Source organism: Heterodontus francisci, chromosome 17 (genome assembly GCF_036365525.1).
Source record: "Heterodontus francisci isolate sHetFra1 chromosome 17, sHetFra1.hap1, whole genome shotgun sequence".
Classification (NCBI taxonomy): domain Eukaryota; kingdom Metazoa; phylum Chordata; class Chondrichthyes; order Heterodontiformes; family Heterodontidae; genus Heterodontus; species Heterodontus francisci.
This window is the reverse complement of record NC_090387.1, coordinates 56,345,851-56,370,114: the sequence shown is the minus strand read 5'-3', so window position 1 is coordinate 56,370,114 and position 24,264 is coordinate 56,345,851. Positions and strand designations below refer to the sequence as shown.

The window sequence follows — 24,264 nt, the reverse complement described above, 5'->3', positions numbered from 1 at the left end:
CCACCTTGCTCACACCTTTCTGTCCTTGGCCTATCACAGTGTTCTATTGAAGCTCAATGCAAGGTCGAGGAACAGCACCTCAACTTTAGACTGGGCACTTTACATCCTTCCAGACTCAACACTGAGTTCAATCATTTTAGATTAGATTTTTAGATTTCATAACCTCTTCCCCTTTTTTTTCTTTCTTCGCCTTTTTTATGGCTGGTTCGTTCCACCACCACACCCACCGACCCCGGCACCCCTGTTTCTTTCTTAATCGCTTTACTTTGTGTTTGGATGGCTGCTATCCTGCCATTTACACCTCAACTTGTCACATCTTTCGTTTCTTTACTTGTCCCATTACCACTCTCCTTGGCTTTGCACCATGAAATCTTTTGTCATTTAATCTCTCCTACCCTCCACCTTATCATAGACCTTCCCTTTTGTTCTTCTCCCCCCACACCCCGCAGCTTTCACTTGCTCAAAACCTGTTATATTTCTAACTTCTGCCACTTCTGATGAAAGGGACAGACCTGAAACGTTAACTCTGTTTTCCTCTCCACAGATGCTGTGTGACTCATTGAGTATTTCCAGCATTTTCTGTTTTTGTTTCAAAGTTTCATTACTGTTCGGTTGGAAAACTGCAAATTGGAATATGCTTGTCAGTTTCAGGCTACAGTTCCTAAGCATCGGATCTGAAGATTGCTTTGGATCTGTAACAAAGTGTGATGTCCAGTTTGTGCAATAATTAAATAGCTAATGTTATCACGAAGCATATTTTAAAAGCAGAAATTTTACAAAGAACCATTAAGAATCTTTGCAGGCCAGGCAGTATATGTGGAGAGAGAAAGAGTTAACGTTTCGGGTCGATGACCTTTCATTAGAATTGGGAAAAGTTAGAAATGTAATAGGTTTTTAGTAAGTAAAAGGGTGGGGGGAGGGTAGAAAAACAACAAAAGATAGGGTGATAGGGTGGAAGACAGGGGAGATTGCCTTCTGATACATCTTCCTTTTAACTCAGCCGAGGATTCCACCATGCCCCCCGCCATGGTTGACAGGGCCCTTGACTGTGTTCCTCCCATTTCCTGAACTTCTGCTCTCACCACGTCCTCTCCCTCCCAGAAGCATGATAGGGTTCCCTTGTCCTCACATTTCATCCTACCAGTCTCTTTATTCAATGGATCATCCTCCTCCATTTCCACCACCTCCAGTGTGATAGAAACATAGAAAATAGGAGCAGGAGTAGGCCATTGGCCCTTCGAGCCTGCTCCGCCATTTATTATGATCATGGCTGATCATCCAACTCAGTAACCTGTTCCCACTTTCGCCCCATGCCCTTTGAGCCCTTTAGACCCAAGAACTATATCTAACTCCTTCTTGAAAACATACAATGTTTGGGCCTCAACTGCTTTCTGTGGTAGCGAATGCCACAGGCTCACCACTCTCTGGGTGAAGAAACTTCTCCTCATCTCAGTCCTGAAAGGTTTATGCCGTATCCTTAGACTATGACCCCTGGTTCTGGACACCCCCACCATCAGGAACATCCTTCTCGCATCTACCCTGTCAAGTCCTGTTAGAATTTTATAGGTTTCTATGAGATCCCCCCTCACTCTTCTGAACTCCAGCAAATATAATCCTAACCGACTCAATCTCTCCTCATACGTCAGTCCCACCATCCCAGGGATCAGTCTGGTAAACCTTCGCTGCACTCCCTCTATAGCAAGAACATCCTTCCGCAGATAAGGAGACCAAAACTGCACACAATATTCCAAGTGTGGCCTCACCAAGGTCCTGTATAATGGCAACAAGACATCCCTGTTCATGTAATCGAATCCTCTCGCTATGAAAGCCAACATACCATTTGCCTTTTTTACTGCCTGTTGCACCTGCATGCTTACCTTCAGTGACTGGTATATAAGAACACCCAGGTCTCGCTGCGTATTCCCCTCTCTCAGTTTATAGCCATTCAGATAATAATCTGCCTTCCTGTTTTTGCTACCAAAGTGGATAACCTCACATTTATTCACATTATACTGCATCTGTCATGCATTAGCCCACTCACTCAACTTGTCTAAATCACCCTGAAGCCTCTCTGCATCCTCCTCACAACTCACCCTCCCACCCAGTTTTGTGTCATCTGCAAATTTGGAGATATTACATTTAGTTCCCTCATCTAAATCATTAATGTTTATTGTGAATAGCTGGGGTCCTAGCACCGATCACTGCGGTACCCCAGTAGTCACTGCCTGCCATTCGGAAAAAGACCCATTTATCCCTATTCTTTGTTTCCTGTCCGCCAACCAATTTTCTATCCATCGCAATATACTACCCACAATCCCATGCACTTTAATTTTACATGCTAATCTCTTATGTGGGACTTTGTCGAAAGCCTTAGGAAAGTCCAAATAAACCACATCCACTGGCTCCCCCTCATCAACTCTACTAGTTACATCCTCGAAGAATTCTAGTAGATTTGTCAAGCATGATTTCCCTTTCGTAAATCCATGCTTACTCTACCCGATTCTACCACTGTTCTCTAAGTGCTCTGCTATAAAATCTTTGATAATGGACTCTAGAATTATCCCCACTACTGACGTCAGACTGACTGGTCTATAATTCCATGCTTTCTCTCTACCTCCCTTTTTAAATACTGGGGTTACATTAGCTACCCTCCAATCTGTAGGAACTGTTCAAGAGTCAATAGAATCTTGGAAGATGACCACCAATGCATCCACTATGTCTAGGGCCACTTCCTTAAGTACTCTGGGAGGCATACCATCAGGCCCTGGGGATTTATCGGCCTTCAATCCCATCAATTTCCCCAACACCATTTCTCTACTAATACTGATTTCTTTCAGTTCCTCTCTCTCACTAAACCCTGTGTTCCCCAACATTTCTGGTACGATATTTGTGCCCTCCTTTGTGAAGACAGAAGCAAAGTATGCATTTAGTCGGTCAGCCATTTCTTTATTCCCCATAATAAATTCCCCTGTTTCTGACTGTAAGGGACCTACATTTGTCTTCACCAATCTGTTTCTCTTCACATACCTATAGAAACTTTTACAGTCAGTTTTTATGTTCCCCGCAAGCTTCCTCTCGTACTCTATTTTCCCCTTCTCAATCAATCCCTTGGTCCTCCTTTGCTGAATTCTAAACTGCTCCCAATCCTCAGATCTGTTGTTTTTCCTGGCAAATTTATATGTCTCTTCCTTAGCTCTAATGCTATCTCTAATTTCCCTTGTAAGCCATGGTTTGGTTACCTTTCCCGTTTTACTTTTGCGCCAGACATGGATAAACAATAGTTGCAGTTCATCCATGCACTCTTTAAATGTTTGCCATTGCCTATCCACCGTCATCCCTTTAAGTAACATTTCCCAATCCGCATGGCCAACTCGCGCCTCATACCTTCGTAGTTTCCTTTACTAAGATTCAGGACCTTTGTCTCAGAATCAACTACGTCACTCTCCATCTTGATGAAGAATTCTATCATATTATGGTCGCTCGTCCCCAAGGGGTCTCGCACCACTAGATTGTCAATTATTCCTCTCTCATTACACAATACCCAGTCTAGGATGGCCTGTTCTCTAGTTGGTCCTCAACGTATTGGTCCAGAAACCATCCCGTATACACTCCAAGAATTCCTCCTCTACAGTATTGCGACTAATTTGATTTGCCCAATCTACATGCAGATTAAAGTCACCCATAATTACAGATGTTCCTTTATCGCATGCATCTCTAATTTCCTGTTTAATGCCATTCCCAAGATCACCACTACAGTTTGGGGGTCTACATACAACCCCCACTAACATTTTTGCCCTTTAGTGCTTCTCAGCTCTACCCATACAGATTCCACATGGTCAGAGATAATATCTTTCCTCACTATTGCAGTAATTTCCTCTTTAACCAGCAATGCAACTCCACCGCCTTTTGCTTTTTATCTGTCCTTCCTAAATACTGAATATCCCAGGATGTTCATTTCCCATCCCTGGTCACCTTGCAGTCATGTCTCCGTAATCCCAACTATATCATACCCGTTTATATCTATTTGCGCGATTAATTCATCCACTTTATTGCAAATGCTCCGCGCGTTAAGGCACAAAGCCTTAAGGCTTGTCTTTTTAACATTACTTGTTCCCTTCCCACTATTTTTCACTGTGGTCCTGTTTGATTCTGGCCCATGATTTCTCTGCCTATCACTTTTCTTATTCCCCTTACTGTCTTTTGTTCTTGTCTTTGATTCCCCCTCCTCTGACTCCTTGCAAAGGTTCCCATCCCCCTGACATTTTAGTTTAGTTTAGTTTAGTTTAGAGATTCAGCACTGAAACAGGCCCTTCGGCCCACCGAGTCTGTGCTGACCATCAACCACCCATTTATACTAATCCTACACTAATTCCATATTCCTACCACATCCCCACCTGTCCCTATATTTCCCTACCACGTACCTATACTAGGGGCAATTGCAAATGGCCAATTAACCTCCCCAACCACTCTCGCAAATACTCCCCCAGGACATCAGTCCTGGTCCTGCCCAGGTGTAACCCGTCTGGTTTGTACTGGTCCCACCTCCCCCAGAACCGGTCCCAATATCCCAGGAATCTAAAACCCTCCCCCTCACACCATCTCTTCAGCCACATATTCATCCGATACATCCTGCTATTTCTACTCTGACGAGCATGTGGCACTGGTAGTAATCCTGAGATTACTGGTAGTAATCCTGAGGACCTTTTGAGGTCCTACTTTTCAACTTACTTCCTAGCTCCCTATATTCTGCTTTTAGATACAGGAGAAATGCCGTGAACAACAGATGCCCCTCTACATTGCTTTCATTGATCTCACCAAAGCCTTTGACCTCGTCAGCAGACGTGGTCTCTTCAGACTACTAGAAAAGATCGGATGTCCACCAAAGCTACTAAGTATCATCACCTCATTCCATGACAATATGAAAGGCACAATTCAACATGGTGGCTCCTCATCAGAGCCCTTTCCTATCCTGAGTGGTGTGAAACAGGGCTGTGTTCTCGCACCCACACTTTTTGGGATTTTCTTCTCCCTGCTGCTTTCACATGCGTTCAAATCCTCTGAAGAAGGAATTTTCCTCCACACAAGATCAGGGGGCAGGTTGTTCAACCTTGCCCGTCTAAGAGCGAAGTCCAAAGTACGGAAAGTCCTCATCAGAGAACTCCTCTTTGCTGACGATGCTGCTTTAACATCTCACACTGAAGAATGCCTGCAGAGTCTCATCGACAGGTTTGCGTCTGCCTGCAATGAATTTGGCCTAACCATCAGCCTCAAGAAAACGAACATCATGGGGCAGGATGTCAGAAATGCTCCATCCATCAATATTGGCGACCACGCTCTGGAAGTGGTTCAAGAGTTCACCTACCTAGGCTCAACTATCACCAGTAACCTGTCTCTAGATGCAGAAATCAACAAGCGCATGGGTAAGGCTTCCACTGCTATGTCCAGACTGGCCAAGAGAGTGTGGGAAAATGGCGCACTGACACGGAACACAAAAGTCCGAGTGTATCAGGCCTGTGTCCTCAGTACCTTGCTCTACGGCAGCGAGGCCTGGACAACGTATGCCAGCCAAGAGCGACGTCTCAATTCATTCCATCTTCGCTGCCTTCGGAGAATACTTGGCATTAGGTGGCAGGACTATATCTCCAACACAGAAGTCCTTGAAGCGGCCAACACCCCCAGCTTATACACACTACTGAGTCAGCGGCGCTTGAGATGGCTTGGCCATGTGAGCCGCATGGAAGATGGCAGGATCCCCAAAGACACATTGTACAGCGAGCTCGCCACTGGTATCAGACCCACCGGCCGTCCATGTCTCCGTTATAAAGACGTCTGCAAACGCGACATGAAATCGTGTGACATTGATCACAAGTCGTGGGAGTCAGTTGCCAGCATTCGCCAGAGCTGGCGGGCAACCATAAAGACAGGGCTAAATTGTGGCGAGTCGAAGAGACTTAGTAGTTGGCAGGAAAAAAGACAGAGGCGCAAGGGGAGAGCCAACTGTGCAACAGCCCCAACAAACAAATTTCTCTGCAGCACCTGTGGAAGAGCCTGTCACTCCAGAATTGGCCTTTATAGCCACTCCAGGCGCTGCTTCACAAACCACTGACCACCTCCAGGCGCGTATCCATTGTCTCTCGAGATAAGGAGGCCCAAAAGAAAAGAAAGAGGACCGAATCCTTTTTTTAACCTATGTCGTTTGTACCAATGTGTACCACCACCACAGGCTGTTCACCCTCCCCCTTCAGAATGTCCTGTAACCGCTCTGAGACATCCTTGACCCTAGCACCAGGGAGGCAACATACTTTCCTGGAGTCTGTTTTGCGGCCACAGAAACGCCTATCTATTCCTCTTACAATTGAATCCCCTGTAACTATTGCATTCCCACACTTTTCACTCCTCCCCTGTGCAGCAGAGCCAACCGTGGTGCAACAAATTGGGCTGTTGCTGCTTTCCCCTGAGAGGCCATTCCCCCCAACAGTGTCCAAAGCAGTATATCTGTTTTGCAGGGGAATAGCCACAGGAGATTCCTGAACTGCCTGCCTAGTCCTCTTGCTCTGCCTGGTGGTCACCCATTCCCCTCCTGCCTGTGGCATCTGAGCCTGCGGTGTGACTACCTCTGTATATGTGCTATCCATGATACTCTCCGCCTCGTGGATGCTCCAGTGTCCCAAGCTGCGGCTCCAGCTCTGAAACCCAGGCTTCCAGGAGCTGCAGCTGGATACATTTCCTACACACATGCTGGTCCCGGGCACTGGAAATGTTCCCGGCTTCCAACATGGAGCAAGAGGAGTACAACACGACTTTGAGCTCTCCTGCCATGATTTAACCCTTTAAATTAAATTAAACCTTCTGGAAGATCTTAATGTCAAATATTATCAGTTACTCTAGGGCCCTTCTTCCCTGGTCCTCGTTACTACAGAACTCCCTAAAAAAAAACTACTTACTATATTTGAAATAAACTTTAAACTTTTGAACTTTTCTTACATGAGATACTAACCCAGCTATTTACAGCCATTCCCTAACAGCAGTGACTCACCAACCAATCACTTTGCAGCTCTCCTGTGACGTCACTGTTGGCTTTTTTTTTTCAAGACTCCGGCGCGTTGCCGCTGCACTGTTAAACTCTGCCGGTCTCGCTCAGTCTCGCTCCTTCCCTCTGCACTTTTAAACTGTGCCAGTCTCGCTCCTTCCCGCTGCCGCTGCACTTTTAAACTCTGTCGGTCTCGCTCAGTGATGCCACCATCAAACACAGCTTTATCTCCCCTCCCAGCATTCCAAAGGGACTGTTCCCTCTGCAACACCTTGGTCAACTCCACAATCATCTCCAACACCCCCTTCCCTTCCCATGGCACCTATTTATGCAAGCACAGGAGATGCAACACTTGCTCTCTTACCTTCTTTTTCTCACCGTCCAAGGTTCCAAACATGCCTTCCAGGTGAAACAATGATTTAAGAGTACTTCTTTCAATTTAATATACTGTATTTGCTGTTTATAATGCGGTGTGCCCTACACTGGGGAGACCAAGCACAGACTGGATGACTGCTTTGTGGAATACCTCTGTTCAGTCCACAAGCACGACCCTGACCTTCCGGTCGCCTGTCATTTCAATTCTCCATTTTGCTGTCATGCAGGCCTCTGTCCTCAACCTCCTGCAATGTTCCAATGAAACTCAATGTAAGCTCGAGGAACAACACCTCATCTTTCAATTTGGCACTCTACAGTCTTCTGGTCTCAACATTGAGTTCAAAAATTTCAGATCGTAATCTCTGCCCCCATTTTGTTTCCTTTTCCTTTGCAGCTTTCGGTTTTAGTCTTTCTTTTCCCTTGCTTTTGCTTTCGGACTGCAACTGTTCATCAGTCTGCCATTCACACCTCCTCCAGACACATTGGGCTGGATTTTCGCTACGGGGGTGGAAAACAGAAGTTGGGACGTTTCCGGGTCCCGAATCAGTCCCCGGGGAAACAGTAATGCCTCGGGTTTCATGGGGTTCTTCTTAATTGCCATGGAGACGGGTTTCTCGGCCAATTAGCGGCTGCAGGAACGGAAGAGAGACTACTCAAGTGAGGGCCCGATTTAAACACACCACAGCAACCCTTACTGTGACTGCCGTTTCAGTGCTGTTACTACAGACTGGGAGAGCACAGATCTGAATTCCACAATGTCTCAGGAGAGCCAGAGGCCTGGAACCTGGGACAGGGCAGCCCCTCCATTCACAGATGTAGACCTAGAGGTCCTGCTGGAGTCCGTGAGAGAGAGGAGGGAGGTCTGTTTCCCTGACAGTAGCAGGAGGAGGCCACCCACCCAGACAAAGCAGGCATGCATGGGCGTTGCTGACACAGTTCCAAAGAAGTTGGATCCTGTTTAGGAAGATGTTCAATAATCTGATATGCAAGGTGAGTGCTACCCCCAACCCTCAGGACAGGCATCTGGGTATTAAGCCTCCAGCAGACACACCAGCTGAAGAGCCACAAGGCATATGCTGCTTCTGAACATGAGACGGGTGTTTGCCCAGGGAACTTACTGACATCCTAGAATGGTGCAGAGCCATAGTGTTGCTCAGGACCTGGCAGCACTGATACATGCAGCTTCTCATGAATATGAGCAGCTGGCCATAGAGGACAGCAGTGCCACATCTCTCTGTCTTTTGTCCTTGCAGGAAAAAATGGCTCATAATGCCCGCGAGAGGGCCCAAATGAGCGGAGGGGTCTACTACGTTCAAGTCATCACACCCATGGAGGAGGGAGTGATGGAAATTGCCAGGATCGGAGACAATGAGGAAGTTGACCATGGCGATATGGGTACTCATAGTGGAAATGGTGATTAGAGAAGGCAGTGCGCTCATTAAGGGGGTGCATTGCACTCCACCCTGTCTGATAGCATGCAGAGCACTAAGTTGCATTGGAAAGCCTCAGCACTGCAGAGGCTATTGTCCTCTAAGGTTAGCTTTCACGATTCCTTCTTGTGTCTCCCACAGGTGCAAACGTCGAGCCAAAGGAGACCTTCTCCCTCACATCACAGGGCCAAGCGGAGCAGCAGGGCTCCAAAGAAACACTGTCGAACCTTACAAGTGCACCTTCCACCAGTGCAGATAAAGCCACCTTGGTAGGTCCTTGTGAGCAGTTAGTTAGGGTGGCACTGGGTGAGGGGTACAGCACGAGTGTGCAGGAGGAGGTGCCAGAGGCAGAGGCAGCTGTGAGAAGTTCCCTTGGGAGGAGGGAGGACAGACACAGCCCTGCTCAGATGCAGGGCCTCAGGAGTCACGGGAAAGGAGGCTTTACCTAGACCAGCAGCAGCCACAGATGTGCTCCCACATGTCGGAGTTCCCTAAGACAGTGCACGGTCATGGGCAAAGAATGAAGGAGTCCATCCAGCTCATGTGTGCTACAATGGTTCACGGTTTTGAATGCATGAGCTCCTCCATTGAGAGAGAGGCCAACCTCATGGACAGTCATATGCAGCAGCAATTGTAGTGCACGCAGAAACTGTGAACTGACATGCACAGAGTGCATACCACACTATGTAGCCTGGACTAGTCAGTGGCGCCGGTGGTGCAGAGATTTTTGGAGGGAATGCCAGTTGCACCCCAGCTGCTGCTCTCCTCCAGTCATCTGAAGCGCTAGCCAAGGATTAAGGATGTCACTGAAGAGGATGAGGGTGCCACCCCTTATGGGACACCATCATAATCTTCCGCCTCCTTGGCCTCTCTGACAAAGGGAACATTTGTACAGCAGGGCCCATTGACAGAGGCTACCCCTGCAATGATTCAGGTGCAGCAGCCTCTGGAGATGCCCCCATGGGCACCTCCATGACCTGAATGACTGCCATGGGCATCTCAGCCACATGCCAAGTCAAGTGAACAGGCTGCCTCCAACTCCTCCGAGGCCACAAGGAGAGCACCGCGTTGTGTAGAGCACTGTGGTCACTGGGGTGTTTTCTTCCTGAAACTCTGCACTGTTTTCCTTTATCAGCACCATGTAAAAAATGACACTTGAAGCCAAAAGTGAGACTCCTTTTATTAATGGCGGGACAAGAAGAGGTATGAAATGTTGAAGGAAAGTAAGGGTTTCTCAACAGGGACAGGGAAACCTCTGGGCAGATATGCATCCTTCATTAGAGGTAAAAGTTTACATGTTCCAGGATATGTCCTCAATGGAAGTGTTGGCACAGGCAGCTCAGAGTGAGTTCCATACCATGCCGTTCATCCTGGCTCGGATGGCCTCAGTTGAAAGGTTCCTGAATCAGATGATCCCTGATATTCACAGCACCTGACGAGACATTTGAGCCCCAGGCCAGGCCCGGCTACCTCCCTGTGCAGCGGGAGTACTTCGGTGTTCTGCATCTTCCCCTTCCGCCTCCTCTTCCTCGTCCTGCTCTTCCTCTTATGAGCTGTGTCCTTCTAGGGTCCCACCCTCTTCAAGGTCCACACCTCTCTGGAGGGGCATGTTATGGAGAGCGCAGCAGACCACCACAATGAGCAAGACTCTTGGAGGTGTGTATTACAGGGCCCTACCTGACTGGTCCAGGCACCAGAACCGCATCTCCAGAAGCCTGATGGCCTGCTCAGTGGTGGTCCTGGTGAGCAGGTGGCTTTGGTAATATCGTCTCTGTGCCTCTGTTTGGGGCTCTCGTAAAGGGGTGAGTAGCCATCTCTTGAAGGGATATCCCTTGTCCTCTAGAATCTTTCCACAGACTTTGGAGTAAGAGTAAAGATCTGCGGCAGCCTTGACTACTGGAAGATGAAGGAGTCACAGCTACTGTCAGGAAAGTGAGCGCACACATGGATGAAGCTCTTGCTGTGGTTGCAGACAAGTTGAACATTGAGGAGGTGGAAGCCCTTTCTGTTGATGGATCTGGGTGGCTGGTCACTGGATGCCTTGATGGCCACACGGGTGCAATCAATGATTCCCTGCACCTGCTGGAATCTAGCAATGGCAGTGAAACCCATTGCCTCTGGTCCTGTGAGGCCTCATCTCTCTGGAATTGAATGTACTGTTCAGCTCTGGCAAATAGGGCATCAGTGGCCTGCGACATATGGTGCTGTGCTGCCGTTTACAAGATGCCACCAAGGTCTGCTGCAGATCCTTGGAAGGAGCCAGCAGCAAAGATGTTCAAGACCACAGTGACTTTGATGGCTACTGGCAGGACATGCCGACCAGTGCTGCGAGGTGTGAGGTCTTCGGTGATGAGGGCACAGCTGTTTGTGTCCATTTGCCTCGAGAGTCTCCTGTGGCACTGGTTCTTGGCCTTTCCCAGGTAGCTCCATCTTTGGCGGTTGATCTTATGCAGAGGGTATGGCCTCCATTTCCTTTCTGCCTCTTGTCCGTCTCCCCTGCCCTTCTGAGGCCCGTGGCTCCACCCTTCCTGTGGAGGGTGTCGCCACTGGGCCCAAAATCTGAGAGTCGTGAACTCATTGCCAGCTTCAGCCATCTTGTGCACAGGTGACCCCTCCAATTGTGCTTGGCAGCCTTGCCCCCTGCTCTTATGCTCCCATGACCAGGTGCATGACAACCACCAGCACTGCCTGAGCACTTACTGCCCACTCTCCCTGCCACCTATGCTGCGTTGATGGCACATGTTTCCCAATGGACGAGATCCCTTCTGTGCTGTTCACCCTGTCATGGAGCCGAGCTAATTGTCTGGGTGGCCATGACTGGGCTACCCACTGCATGTCTGCCTGCATTCAGCTGGCCAGCCCCAGGCAGCATGTGCAGGCCATGCACCCCAGTACAAATCATATCATCCCCCTTAATGAGCTCTTAATAACTTCTTTAACCATCTTAATTGGCCTTCCATATGCATCGGATGGGATCGCAGAGCCACCATCCCACTGTCCTGGTGAAACTGGCCAGCGCTGGGAATGGTATTGGGAAATCGGGATGCCAGCCATGCCGGTATGTTTGACCCCCGCCCGCCTCCATTCACGTTCCCAGCGTGACCTGAAAATTCAGCCCATCTTTTGTGTTTTTTACTGGCCCCATTGCACTACCAATTCTTATGTCATTTACTATCTCCTCTCTTCACACTATCACAGACCTTCCCTTTTGTTCTTTTTCCACCCTCCGTCTTTTACTTTCTTAAAACCTATTACAGTTCTAACTTTTCATCGTTGTGATTAAAAGTCATTGACTTGAAATGTTGACTCTGTTTCTTTCTCCACAGATGCTGCCTGATCTGTTGAGCGTTTCCAGCATTTTCTATTTTTATTTCAGATTTACAGCATCTGCAGAATTTTGCTTTTGCATTAAAAATCTTTGACTTATTGTTACTGTTTTTGCTTTTTTTGTAATGCTTTTGTTTAAGCAGAGTATGATGATGTCAGCACAGCAAAGGGAGACAAAACTAACTTAGGGTAAAAAGTATTTATTCAATAAGTTTAACATGTCAGAGGCTCAAGGGTGAAACACTCCCTCACACTTTTGTGGTTTAGATTAATATGTGAACCCTTTAGAAAAAAGTAATATTCACTGCACACAGCAAACATTTCAGCTACAACTTTGCCGTTTACACAGTGATTATGTGTAAGCAACATTTGTGAATACTGTTCTAGGTTCAAAGTTCAGCTAACCAGGCATCTGCTGACTAGGTACAAGAAATCAGTAATAAACTCCTTCTGTACTAAAATATCGACAGTGTGCTGACATGCAAGCTGTGCTAGAGTCCCCCTGCTGGCTGAGCCAGTGAGTGTAAAGTGATGACCCTCAGTGAGAGGTACCAGTTTATCTCACAGGATGTCTGCATTGACCCCATCAACAGAAGGTGGACCTGAAACAGAAGACAAGTAAGGGTGCAGTATTAAATGAATTTGCACTAGCACTATTCACTACAATCTTACTCTTTAAGAGTTGAAGATTTATTTCTGGGTTAACATACAATTGTGGAAAAATGTAAGAATGAAGCAAAATTGTTGATTTCAACCACTTATATTTTAATTGGTTGTCTGTCTGCCCCATTGCCATGCATATTTTTCTCAAATAATAATTTATTTATAATTATTATATCCTCTCATATATTCCTGAACATTTCACACTCTCATTACTGTTGATGATGGCAAGTACAGCTGCATGATACCGTGTGCAGTGAATGACTTGTTAAGTAAAATACTGCAGAAATGTTTTTTTTTAATTTGCTGCAAATAAAGACTATTTAAAGGTGATATTGATTGTAACGCTTGAATGATTTCTTTCAAAGGACTTAATCTGATGCTGATGTAATGCTGCTTACAGGGCCCTCCAGTAATCAACAACACAAGTCAAGAGATAAGTTTGACATAATTTTTTATGAAGCTGTTTTGAAATCAAAGGATATTAATAAATATGCTGGCTTTTTTTTCCTTTTGCAAATCAAAAACTTATGGCTGACAGTCAGTGTGGGGACAACTCTAACTTCACCAAATCAATGTTAAGGCCTCATAATGGGGTTGGTAGATTTACCTCCTCATTAACACTGATGTTATGTCTGCTGCCATTTTAACAGGGCCTGCTGCTGGGTGGCCAAAGCGTCCATCTGTTTCAACAGCAGGCCCTTTTAATATGCAAATCATGGTCCTGTGACGTACGTAGGACCCAGGCTGCCATATTGGGAGACAACTACATGCTTCACTCAGTTTTACTGGCTGCACAGTGAGAAGGTGCAAAATAGGTGAATTTAAAATTATTTTTGCGGAGCCAGGAGGAGCAGGTGTGCTGTTCGAGGCCCCACAAGAAAAAACTCCAGCCACTGCTGCCCTGAGCCCATCCTCCACAATTATGACCACCCACCATTCCTTCCTCATCAGCTCTTGCCTCACTGATGACCAGGTGATATCTGGGCTGCTCGATATTATGCCTGGCCTAACTGTATCAGGATGTTTTATTGGAGCAGGAAGCTTGGCAGTTCTATTTAAGGCCCAAGCCTCAAAATGGCTCTGGCTCTTTCACTTCTGGTGCAGACAAGGGGCTGGTGAGCTTCACCGGTTGGCCACCCAAAAGTTAAAACCTACCCCAGTGAGTCTAGCAATGTTGCCATTTCCATGGTGCTACTTCTCACTGTTTTCAGAAGCAGCAGACATACCACCTATGCAGGATCTGAATCTGCGACTGACATGCTGTGTGCCTGTCATACAGACGCTTGTTTCCTCAATGGAGTGGAATCTTAAATAGAAATATAGCCAAGGTGTAGCATAGAAATATTATAAAATTTATAACAACCTTTCATTTAATATACACACTCTAACAAACAACAGCCATGAACCTCCCAGTACAGGCTGCTCATCTCCAAAATTAAAAATAAACTCTTTCACCATCTGATTATTTTTCCAACTAGAGTTGGAATAACCAATGTGTCTTACAGAGGACATCTAGGCTGTACTTTCCATATCAAGGAGTAAAATTTAAATAATTTAATAATTCTTTTCCTTTCAGAAAAAATTCTTAGTACATATTGACTGTAACCATTAAGATGCAACATTCAGGAAGGCCTGCCCATGTATTAATTCAATTATTCAAATGTAAGTTACAACTGTCAATTACTGATTCCCATAGTTCAGCAAAAGTGTTAAAAATTAACACTGTTTTAGTCCATTTAGTCTATTTGCCTTTTTAATGTAAAAAGCATAGTGTTGACAAAAAGTTTGGGGATTTAGCAAGGAACACAGATGGACTCTGGCTGCTGTGCATATACATAATTTATAGCAGAAATTTCTATACTATTTAAAAATTTACTAAAGTATGTATCTCTAAAATGCTAATTCTAAGGTAATACTCTGTTGCTGTTGTCATTAATTGGGAACATTCAGGTTTATACAAACTGTATATTGCTGAATGTGGAAAGGGAAAGTAAATGGAATCAGAGAAAATAACTGTCCCTAGCACAAAGCCCCCAACCTCAGACTAACTGACAGCACTGAATCCCAACAACATCTAACATGCTCTTCCTGTGGAGAAGACAGCCTGTTCTCAGAGCCTTAATTACATCCCAGCTGACTGCCCAGCTTTGCTAGAACAGGCAACAAACGATGCACCTTCACCAGCAATATGGTCTGTTAACTGACTCCCAGTCAACAGAAGATTTCACAATAAGCAGAGGAAAACAAGTCAGCAGAGAGGGTAAACAGCAATCAGGAGTATGAGAAACATCTCTTCCCAGATTCCTTCAAGACTGATGAGCTGTAGGATGAAACAAACTAGCTGGACTAAAATTAAAAATAAACTGAAGTGCAAAGTGCCTCACCAAGGACTTCTTCTCAGACATAAGCCAGTCTGCCTACTAATAAAGGTGGCAAGAGAAACACCAAACTGCTTAGGCTATTATAATTAAAGACTAACAGCATGCCTCAGCCTGCATTTGCAAATGGTATCATATGTATTCCAGACCATTTGTCAGGATACTTAACTCTCTAAGGCCTATATGGCAATCTAGTCCAATGCATGGCAAGGACAGAATTTGAAATTTATTGGAAAGAAAATCAATGAGGACAGGCTCATGGGTTGTATAATTACATCTCGTGATTTTACAGGAAACTACTTTGCTACAAAGATGAAACATTAAACCTAGTGCAAAGGGAGTTAAAATATCTAATTTTAATAAATTGTATTTAAATAATATGATACCCCAATGACCTAACAGTACAGAGGGTTCCTGATGAGGTTATGTTAGTTCTGTCTCATACATGTGGTTGCAAGATTGAGCCCAATTGCTTGAACTTTTGATCATTTTCTCTGAATAGGTTAAACATTATTGACTATTAACTAACCTCTCAGGAGGGATTGCTCTGTCAAGTTACTTAGGGTGGAGCCAAATATTCTGTCCCTCTCAGCCTATAATGAACACATTGAGTGGGTTAAGTCATGGGGCAAAGTGACATGAAAAGTCTATTTGACTCACTTTCCAGTGAAGAAAGGGTAATGTACAGCTATGATAACTGCAGATGGGGGCAATTAAAAAGAGAAAAGGTAATAAATTTGCCAAAATTTAATGACTTAAGGTACTTTGATCATTTTCTACTCATCAAACATTAGACTGCAGAGTTGCCTGTCATCGATGTTAGATATACAAGAATATGCAGTAAAAATAATTTGCATTACAACTGTCTTGTCATGGTGACTAGACCACTAATAACGTTAGATTGTTAATAAATGTATGTAGTGAATATAATTATATAATATACGTTAGATGATAATTTTTCTGTAATCTGCTTTTAATCATAGTTTAGCTCTTCTGCTTTCTATGATGAAGTGAAGAGTTTATTGAACCTTATAATCCTCAAACAGCTGATGATTTATTTGCTTCTGGAAAGCTAGAGCAATCTCTTTCTTTATTACCGGCACTACTTTTGAATATATTACATGTCATAAGGAAATTTTACTTTAGGGCTATGAAGCCAAAGTTTAATCTTCATCTTAATGATGAGATCCTATGTGCGCCATAATTATTTGTAATAGCCCTAGAAGCATCCAAGGAATGTACTTACTGCTGAATTGAATCTCCTCCACTGGAAAGCATGAACATTAAAACTAGACAATTGGGTGTTGTTAGAGGCAGAAGGCAATAATAATTAGGATGGCAATTAGATCAGCATTCTATTCTAGGTTCATACTGAAGAGTTCAGCTGTTATTATAAAGGGTATCCCTTAAGCCAAGTGAGTTAAATAGCTTTCCTTTTCTAAGAAGGGAAGGCACCAAATCCAAATAAAAGTAACATTTATTACAGCAGATATTTAATAGGCATTGTATTAATAAGGATGTCTGTTTAAAGGGAATATTCACTCATTTCCCTGACATTATGTACTTGAAGGTGAACATCTTCGCCTTGTGTTATATTGAGAGCTTTGAGCCAACTCACACCAAAATCAGTGTAAACCTGCTGTGAAAATCATAGCACAAGACTATCAAAACCTAGTTCACTCAAGTTGTGCCACCTCTATTGAGACCCACACAAAGTGGTGGTCCAGCAATGCATTGTGTCAATTCTAATCTGATATCTAAACCTCTCTGACTCTCTCTGGGCGGCGCAGTGGTTAGCACTGCAGCCTCACAGTTCCAGCGACCTGGGTTCAGATCTGGGTACTGCCTGTGCGGAGTTTGCAGGTTCTCCCTGTGACCGCGTGGGTTTCCGCCGGGTGCTCCGGTTTCCTCCCACAGCCAAAGACTTGCTGGTTGATAGGTAAATTGGCCATTGTAAATTGCCCCTAGTGTAGGTAGGTGGTAGGAGAATTGAGGGAAGGTGGGGATGTGGTAGGAGACATGGGATTAATGTAGGATTAGTATAAAATGGGTGGTTGATGGTCAGCACAGATTCGGTGGGCCGAAGGGCCTGTTTCAGTGCTGTATCTCTCTATGACTCTAACTCGCCGTCCTCCTTTAAGACACTCCCTAAAACCTACCTCTTTGACCAAGCTTTTGGTCATCTGACCTAATTCCTTCTTTTGTGGCTTGGTGTCACATTTTGTTTTATAATGCTCCTGTGAAGTGCCTTGGGACGTTTTATTATGTTAAAGGTGTTATATAAATGTAAGTTGTTGTTGTTGTATCTGGAGCTCACAGAAAGTCCCAAAACCTATCGCAAGTCTTGTTGCTGTAATGTCATAATGTATATCAAGGCTACTCTGTACCCAACGAATGGTGCCAGAAGATGGGCGGCACAGTGGCGCAGTGGTTAGCACCGCAGCCTCACAGCTCCAGGGACCCGGGTTCGATTCCGGGTACTGCCTGTGTGGAGTTTGCAAGTTCTCCCTGTGTCTGCGTGGGTTTTCTCCGGGTGCTCCGGTTTCCTCCCACAAGCCAAAAGACTTGCAGGTTGATAGGTAAATTGGCCATTATAAATTGTCACTAGTATAGGTAGGTGGTAGGGAAATATAGGGACAGGTGGGGATGTTTGGTAGGAATATGGGATTAGTGTAGGATTAGTATAAATGGGCGGTTGATGTTTGGCACGGACTCGGTGGGCCGAAGGGCCTGTTTCAGTGCTGTATCTCTAATCTAAAAAAAAAAGATGGTTTCCCAGACTACACAATCACACGGACTGGGTACTCTAGCTTCCTCTGAGACTCAAGCAGCTATTAAGCATGCTCAGTTGTGCTTGGCACTTCAAAGGGAGCTGCACCACCTGACCCTGTGTGACTTGCCAAACTCACTGGATGAGCAAGCCAAAATTATTCAAGGCATCTCACTCACACCAGCAGGTGACAAAGGCATTATCACATCCTTGTGTCTCACACAGCCTTTCTCTAAACAGTAAGTCTATTAAACAGCTGCCAGCATTTTGAGAGACAGGACAAGGTCTGTTGGGTTCCCTCAGGGAGTGTTTGCAATGGGAACAGGGGGTTGCCATCTTTTTTTCATTTCTACAAGCTGAACACTGCTGCAATCCACACCCTTAACAGGAACAAGTGGATAAAATTATATTTTGCACATGGGTCTCTCAGTAAGATACCTCCACTGGATCTGATTTACGGGGGAGAAAAAGTCGGAAATTCTGGCAGCAAGAAATGATCCAACAAATTTCCTCTTTTGGATTAATTTCAATTCCATTTTCTTGCCTTCACAGCAAATCCCTCAATCTCATATTTTGCCAGAAATACATTCAATTGTCTATTGAACCCATTAATTCCACTTACGTCAAAGGTCTTCCAGGCTAATATATTTCAAACATCTACTGCTCTTTCTATAAAATAGTTCTGCCTGATTTCCCATTTACCCCTAGTTTTCAATTGTATTTAAATTACACTCCATAGTTTTTCAACCTTCGTCATTCTGAACAACATGCCTCGATACCTTAATCATCTTCAGGATTTTGAAAACCTTTGCCAGGCCACCTTCATCTTGCTAGGTCCTCTAATAACAGAACATTGTTTAACTTCCTTAACCTTTCTTCATAACTCAGTTCTCAAGATCTGATATCATCTTAATTGGTTGTGTTATTCTGTGCCTTAGCAATGTCTGTAATATACTTCTTGTGGTTGGTAACTAGTAATGCACAACAAATCCAGATAGGGTCCAGACAATGATTTATGTTATAATATAAATTTTCTTGATCTGTATCACTCTACTAATTCAATCTTGCACCTTGTTTACCTTTTTACTGTAAACATGTATCAGCCTAATGAGCCCAAATCCCTTTCCTGATTGGCACAGGACAGACATTTCCTTCAATATGTACTCTTAATGAGTCCACTATTTCAAACCCAATTATTTTATGTTTATCTACATCAAACTGTATTTGTCATTGGCTGGCCCAGTTGCCCCCAAAATTCCAACCCTTCTAAATCTGCTTGCATTGTTCAACATATATTGCCACCAAATTTAGCATCAGCTGCAAAGTTAGAGTTTTTGAGCCTTGGGATGTTTTACTACATTAAAGCTGCTATATAAAATAGCAAGTTGTTGTCATTGTTTATCCTGTCACTTAAATCAAATATCTATAGTAGCTGATCTCGCATGGCATTGCACCTAGACAATCTCAGATCTGAATCAACTGATGCTTAGCTGCCAAGACAGATCAATGTTTAACCTGCGCTGTCCATTTAAGCCCATTGCTCATATATTTCCTGTGGAGAAGTGATTTAAACTGGTATACCCGAACATCAATTAGAGATCAATTGTTGAGGCATGTCTTTGTAAATTAGTAGCTGTTTTGCAAGACCCTAGCTTCTACCCTTGGGTAGAGGTTAGATTATCAGGATAAAAATAATTACTGTCTTTTTTACTTCTAACTCTTTTAAATGTGACTACATGTGAGATATGCATGCATGGATATTGTAAACAGGAGGCACTCCAAGACTGAGCCTTGGGAAAGTAGAAGGTTACAGAACCTGAAAGTACATTGGTGGGGGTGGGAGGGTGGCGAGGTGGGGAGCGTAATTCTAACCCCAAGCTGCTGGGTGGGAAACGAGAGGGTTCAGTTGAACTGTCAAATTTTACTCTCCATTGATCTTTAAAAAAGGAAGATGCTGATTTTCCAAAAAAATCTACAACATTGGACGATTTAGTACAGTGACAAGTTTTATTAGAATTGTATGACTAAGTTATTTCATTGTAACAATTAATTACACTAAATTCAATTTGGAGTATGTAAAGGATCTGCATATTCTAAATTGTATTAGCACTGTGGATTGTTTGAATTAATATTTGGATGGTGCATTACTATGCAGAGGACAGAAGTAGTGCTGAAGTGGCACCAGTTTAATGTTGAGCACTAACATGAGAATTGTCTTGCAATCCAAATTGCAGTAATGCAGCACTGTTCTCAGGAAACAAATTAAAGTTGCTTTTACACTAGAGGAGTTCAGCTGATGACAAACATACTGCCAGGGATTGGCACCGACATGTTGCACCACGGACATTTGACAAAATTATTGATTTAGCCACAGATATGGGGGCAAATTAACCTGTATATAAAGTGTATAACCAATCTACTGCCATCAAAGCACAGTCCAATTTAAAACACATTTCTTCCTATAAAGTAGCTAAACATACAAATATCAATGGAGAGCAGCACAACTGTATTGCTTGTATTTAGCAAGCAAAATAGTATACAATGCCAATGCGAATTACTTTTGTTGACAGAATAGAGCTAGCTACACCATATCACGGGGTGGCAGATGGACCTTATCGGATGACCTCTGTGGATTCACACGGTGTCAGGAGTGCAAATTCATCCAATAAACCATGAAAATCAAGAACAGAGTTGTTATTGTGGTTATTGAGGTGAAGCAGTAGAAAAATCAGCAGTAGGAAGATGGACTATTTCTCACACTGCTGTTGTCACAAGACAATTTAACTCACAATGGTCTCTGTTTGTGCAACTTCTCCACTTGCTTGTAATATGTGTCTGAAGACAGGGCAGCCAACAAAAAGGCAGTGATCTCCAAATCAGGAGAGTTTAATAGGGTGAAGCAAATAGTACATCAGAAGAGTCATGTAAAACAGAGAAGCAGAGTGGGACAAGAAGGGACAGAGAGATTAATGGAAGGTAGCCAAGACTAGTTTATTCATTCTGGCAGGCTATTAAACCAGGTCCTGGATTCTAAAATACAGAAACAACATAATCTCTCCTGGACAAAATGTCATTTGCTCACCAAAGCTAGTGACAAAATTAGATAAACACAATTACAAATAGTGTCCTCCAGTTCCTCCAATAAAGCAATTCTCTTAAATTCACTTATGTCTATATCTCAGTCTATCATTGTCAATTTCAATTCAGCCCTGACAGGATAATTATTAACAAAAAGTTTTTCTGCAAAAAGTTTAGCTGTTGTTACTGCATGTATTATTCAGTTACAAAATGTTTTGTCACTATCTGTAAGATTGTACTCCAGACGAACCAATTTATCTCCAAGCCAAACGTGCACTTTTAACATCATGTCAAGTACATTGGTGGGGGGGGGGGGGGTAATTTTACCCCAAGCTGCTGGGTGGGAAACGCGAGGGTTCAGTTGAATTGTCAAATTTTACTCTCCATTGATCTTTAAAAAAGGAAAATGCCGATCTTCCAAAAAAATCTACAACATTGGACGATTTAGTACCGTGACAAGTTTCATTAGAATTGTACTACTGAATTATTTCATTGTAACAATTAATTACACTAAATTCAATTTGGAGTATGTAAAGGATCTGCACATTCTAAATTGTATTCGCACTGTAGATTGTTTGAATTAATATTTGGATGGTGCATTACTATGCAGAGGACAGAAGTAGTGCTGAAGTGGCACCAGTTTAATGTTGAGCACTAACATGAGAATTGTCTTGCAATCCAAATTGTAGTAATGCAGCACTGTTCTCAGGAAACAAATTAAAGTTGCTTTTACACTAGAGGAGTGCAGCTGATGGCAGACATACTGCCAGGGATTGGCACCGACATGTTGCACCACGGACATTTGACGAAATTATTGATTTAGCCATGGATATGGGGGCAATTAACCTATATATAGAGTGTATAGCCAATCTACTGTCATCAAAGCACAGTCGAATTTAAAACACATTTCTCCTATAAATAAAGTAGCTAAGTCTAAAAAGTCAATTATATGATAGAGACAACTTTCAAATGACATTGATTAATTCAAACAATCCCACTCGGGTTATCTGCACTCAAACTGGATAGTAAATGATGCACATTGCAGTTACTGATCACTGACATACTTGTAAAATTTCCCCTTTAATCCAATTTGCAGCAAAAAAATCAATTAATGACTGTTTTTAACACGGCCATTAAAACATAATAAATTTTTACTATGTCTATGTTTTTAAAACCACAAACGCAGCATAAATATTGATAAGTAAACAGTTCATGATAGATTAAGGTTTTTTAAAGCTATCTGTTACATTGTATTTACTAACTATTGTATATGGGTCAGCAGCATTGTGTTTTTGCCAATATCAATCAGCCCCAATACACCATATCTTTGTATTCATAAGAAACTTACAGTGCTAACTTCTGGAGATTCCTTGGATTCTCTTGCCTGTTTTCCCCTCAATACAAGTTCTAGAACAATGTGATTCCAAATGGATAGCAGCGGAAATGCAACATTTATATAGAAGTAAAAGTCCAGCAGCTTTCAACATGTCACTAAGCTTGTATCCCACGTGAAACAAATTGTGCCAGAGTGCAGAAATCGAGACGTTCCCAAAGTGACTGTTGCCATTTTAAAATGAGTTTATATAACACAAATCTTTAAACTTGTGTTTTAATATAACCTAGCTGCTAGGTTATTTTAAAACACAAGGTTACAAGCTGGAGGCAGGGGTGCCCAACCCTTTCACGTGGGGGGGGGGGGGGGGGGGCGGTACAATACAATTTTTGTCTTACTTAGGGGCCAGTGAGACAATTTCGGAAAATAAAGGCAATAAAAACTTATTTTACTTTTAATCAAAACAACAAGAAAGGATGAATTTTATCAGCGCTTCGAGATCTGCAGCGGTGCGTTGTGAAGTTGGCGACCTTCCGACACAGAAGTGCCGCCACAGTGCGCCCGCGATATTATGCGTGGGGGCGCATTTAAATGGAGGGGGCAGAGCAGTTGCCCCCTATGACGTAGAGGGGGCGGCCACCGTGTCCCCGGCAACGGTGTCCGGCACAACAGCATAGGCACCATTTTTAAAGGACTTCAAACCTTTCAGGTACTATCAAAGTTTTAAAGGTGCCGGCTGCCAGAAATTACAGGTAAAATGTCACAAAAACTTTCCATCCCCTTTTCAATCCCCCCCCCCACTGAGTTATTAGTTAATAAAATAACCCATCTCCCAGAAAAAAAGAATTGGCAGGTAAGTTCATCTGCATTTTAATTATCCTTATTTTAATGAAGGCCCTGCAAAGCGGCGGGGGGGGGGGGGGCGGGGCCTCGCCACTGCCACCACTAATATCCAGTGGGGCCTTCTCGGTGTCGTGGGTCATGGCGGGCCGCTCCCACTAACATTTCACGGGCCTCCCGCTACAACCCACGGCGTCGAGGAGCTGGTAAAATTCAGCCCCAAATGTGCATTTTTGTGAAGAAGCTTGAAATGAGAAAACTTATTGATTGATTTACTTTCGTGTCACTATGTTGGGTACAGATTAGTGAGATAGCTGGCATTTTTTTTTTGCTTGCACAAGTAGTCATAGTTTGCCCGCACACTTGTTATAGCGATGTGGTGCATTTTGAATAGATATCCATCTGTCAGGAGTGATCTTGATCACTCTCCCTCTCTCTCTGTGACCCCCTCTTTCTCTCTCTGTCCCCCTCTTGCGCTCTCTGCCACCTCTATCTCTCTGTCCCCTCTCTTTCTCTGTCCCCCCCTCTCTCTCTCTCTCTCTCTCTCTGTCCCCCCTCTTGCTCTGTGTTCCTCCTCTCTCTCTGTCTCCTTATCTCTCTTTGTCTCACCTCTCTCTCTCTCTCTGTCCCTCTCCCTCTCTGTTCTCCCTCTCTCTGTCTCCCCTCGCTCTCTCTGTCTGTCCCCGCCTCTCTCTCTGTTTCTCTCTCTATCTCTCTGACCTGCCTCTCTTTCTCTCTGTGTCCCCCTCTCTCTGTCCCCTCCCTCTTGCTCTCTCTGCCACCTCTCTCTCTCTGCCCCCCCCCCCCGCTCGCTCTGTCTCCCTCTCTCTGTCCCCCCTCTCTCTCCCTCTCAGTTCCTCTCTCTCGCTCTCTGTCCCCCACTCTCTCTCTCTGCCCGCTCCCTCTCTCTCTCTCTCCCCCCTCTCTCTCTCTGTTCCGCCTCTCTCTCTCTGTCCCTTTCTCTCTGCCCCCCTCCCTCTCCCTCCACTCTCTGTCCCCTCTCTCTCTCTGTCCGCTCCTCTCTCTGTCTGTCCCCCCCT

At 44.2% G+C, this 24,264-nt stretch overlaps 1 protein-coding gene across 11 annotated transcripts in view; it reads right to left on the bottom strand.

The window, feature by feature from the left end:
* The window catches only part of fto (FTO alpha-ketoglutarate dependent dioxygenase), a 465,612-nt gene that overhangs the window by 185,091 nt on the left and 256,257 nt on the right, over window positions 1-24,264 (bottom strand). The window contains exon 9 of one of the 11 annotated variants that reach the window (XM_068049466.1): window positions 15,748-15,796. The exons of the other annotated variants lie outside the window; for them this stretch is intronic. Coding sequence (XP_067905567.1) covers window positions 15,763-15,796 — 34 coding nt within the window. The 3' untranslated portion in view covers window positions 15,748-15,762. Of the gene's footprint in view, window positions 1-15,747; window positions 15,797-24,264 lie in introns of those variants that run through there. 11 annotated transcript variants of the gene reach the window in all.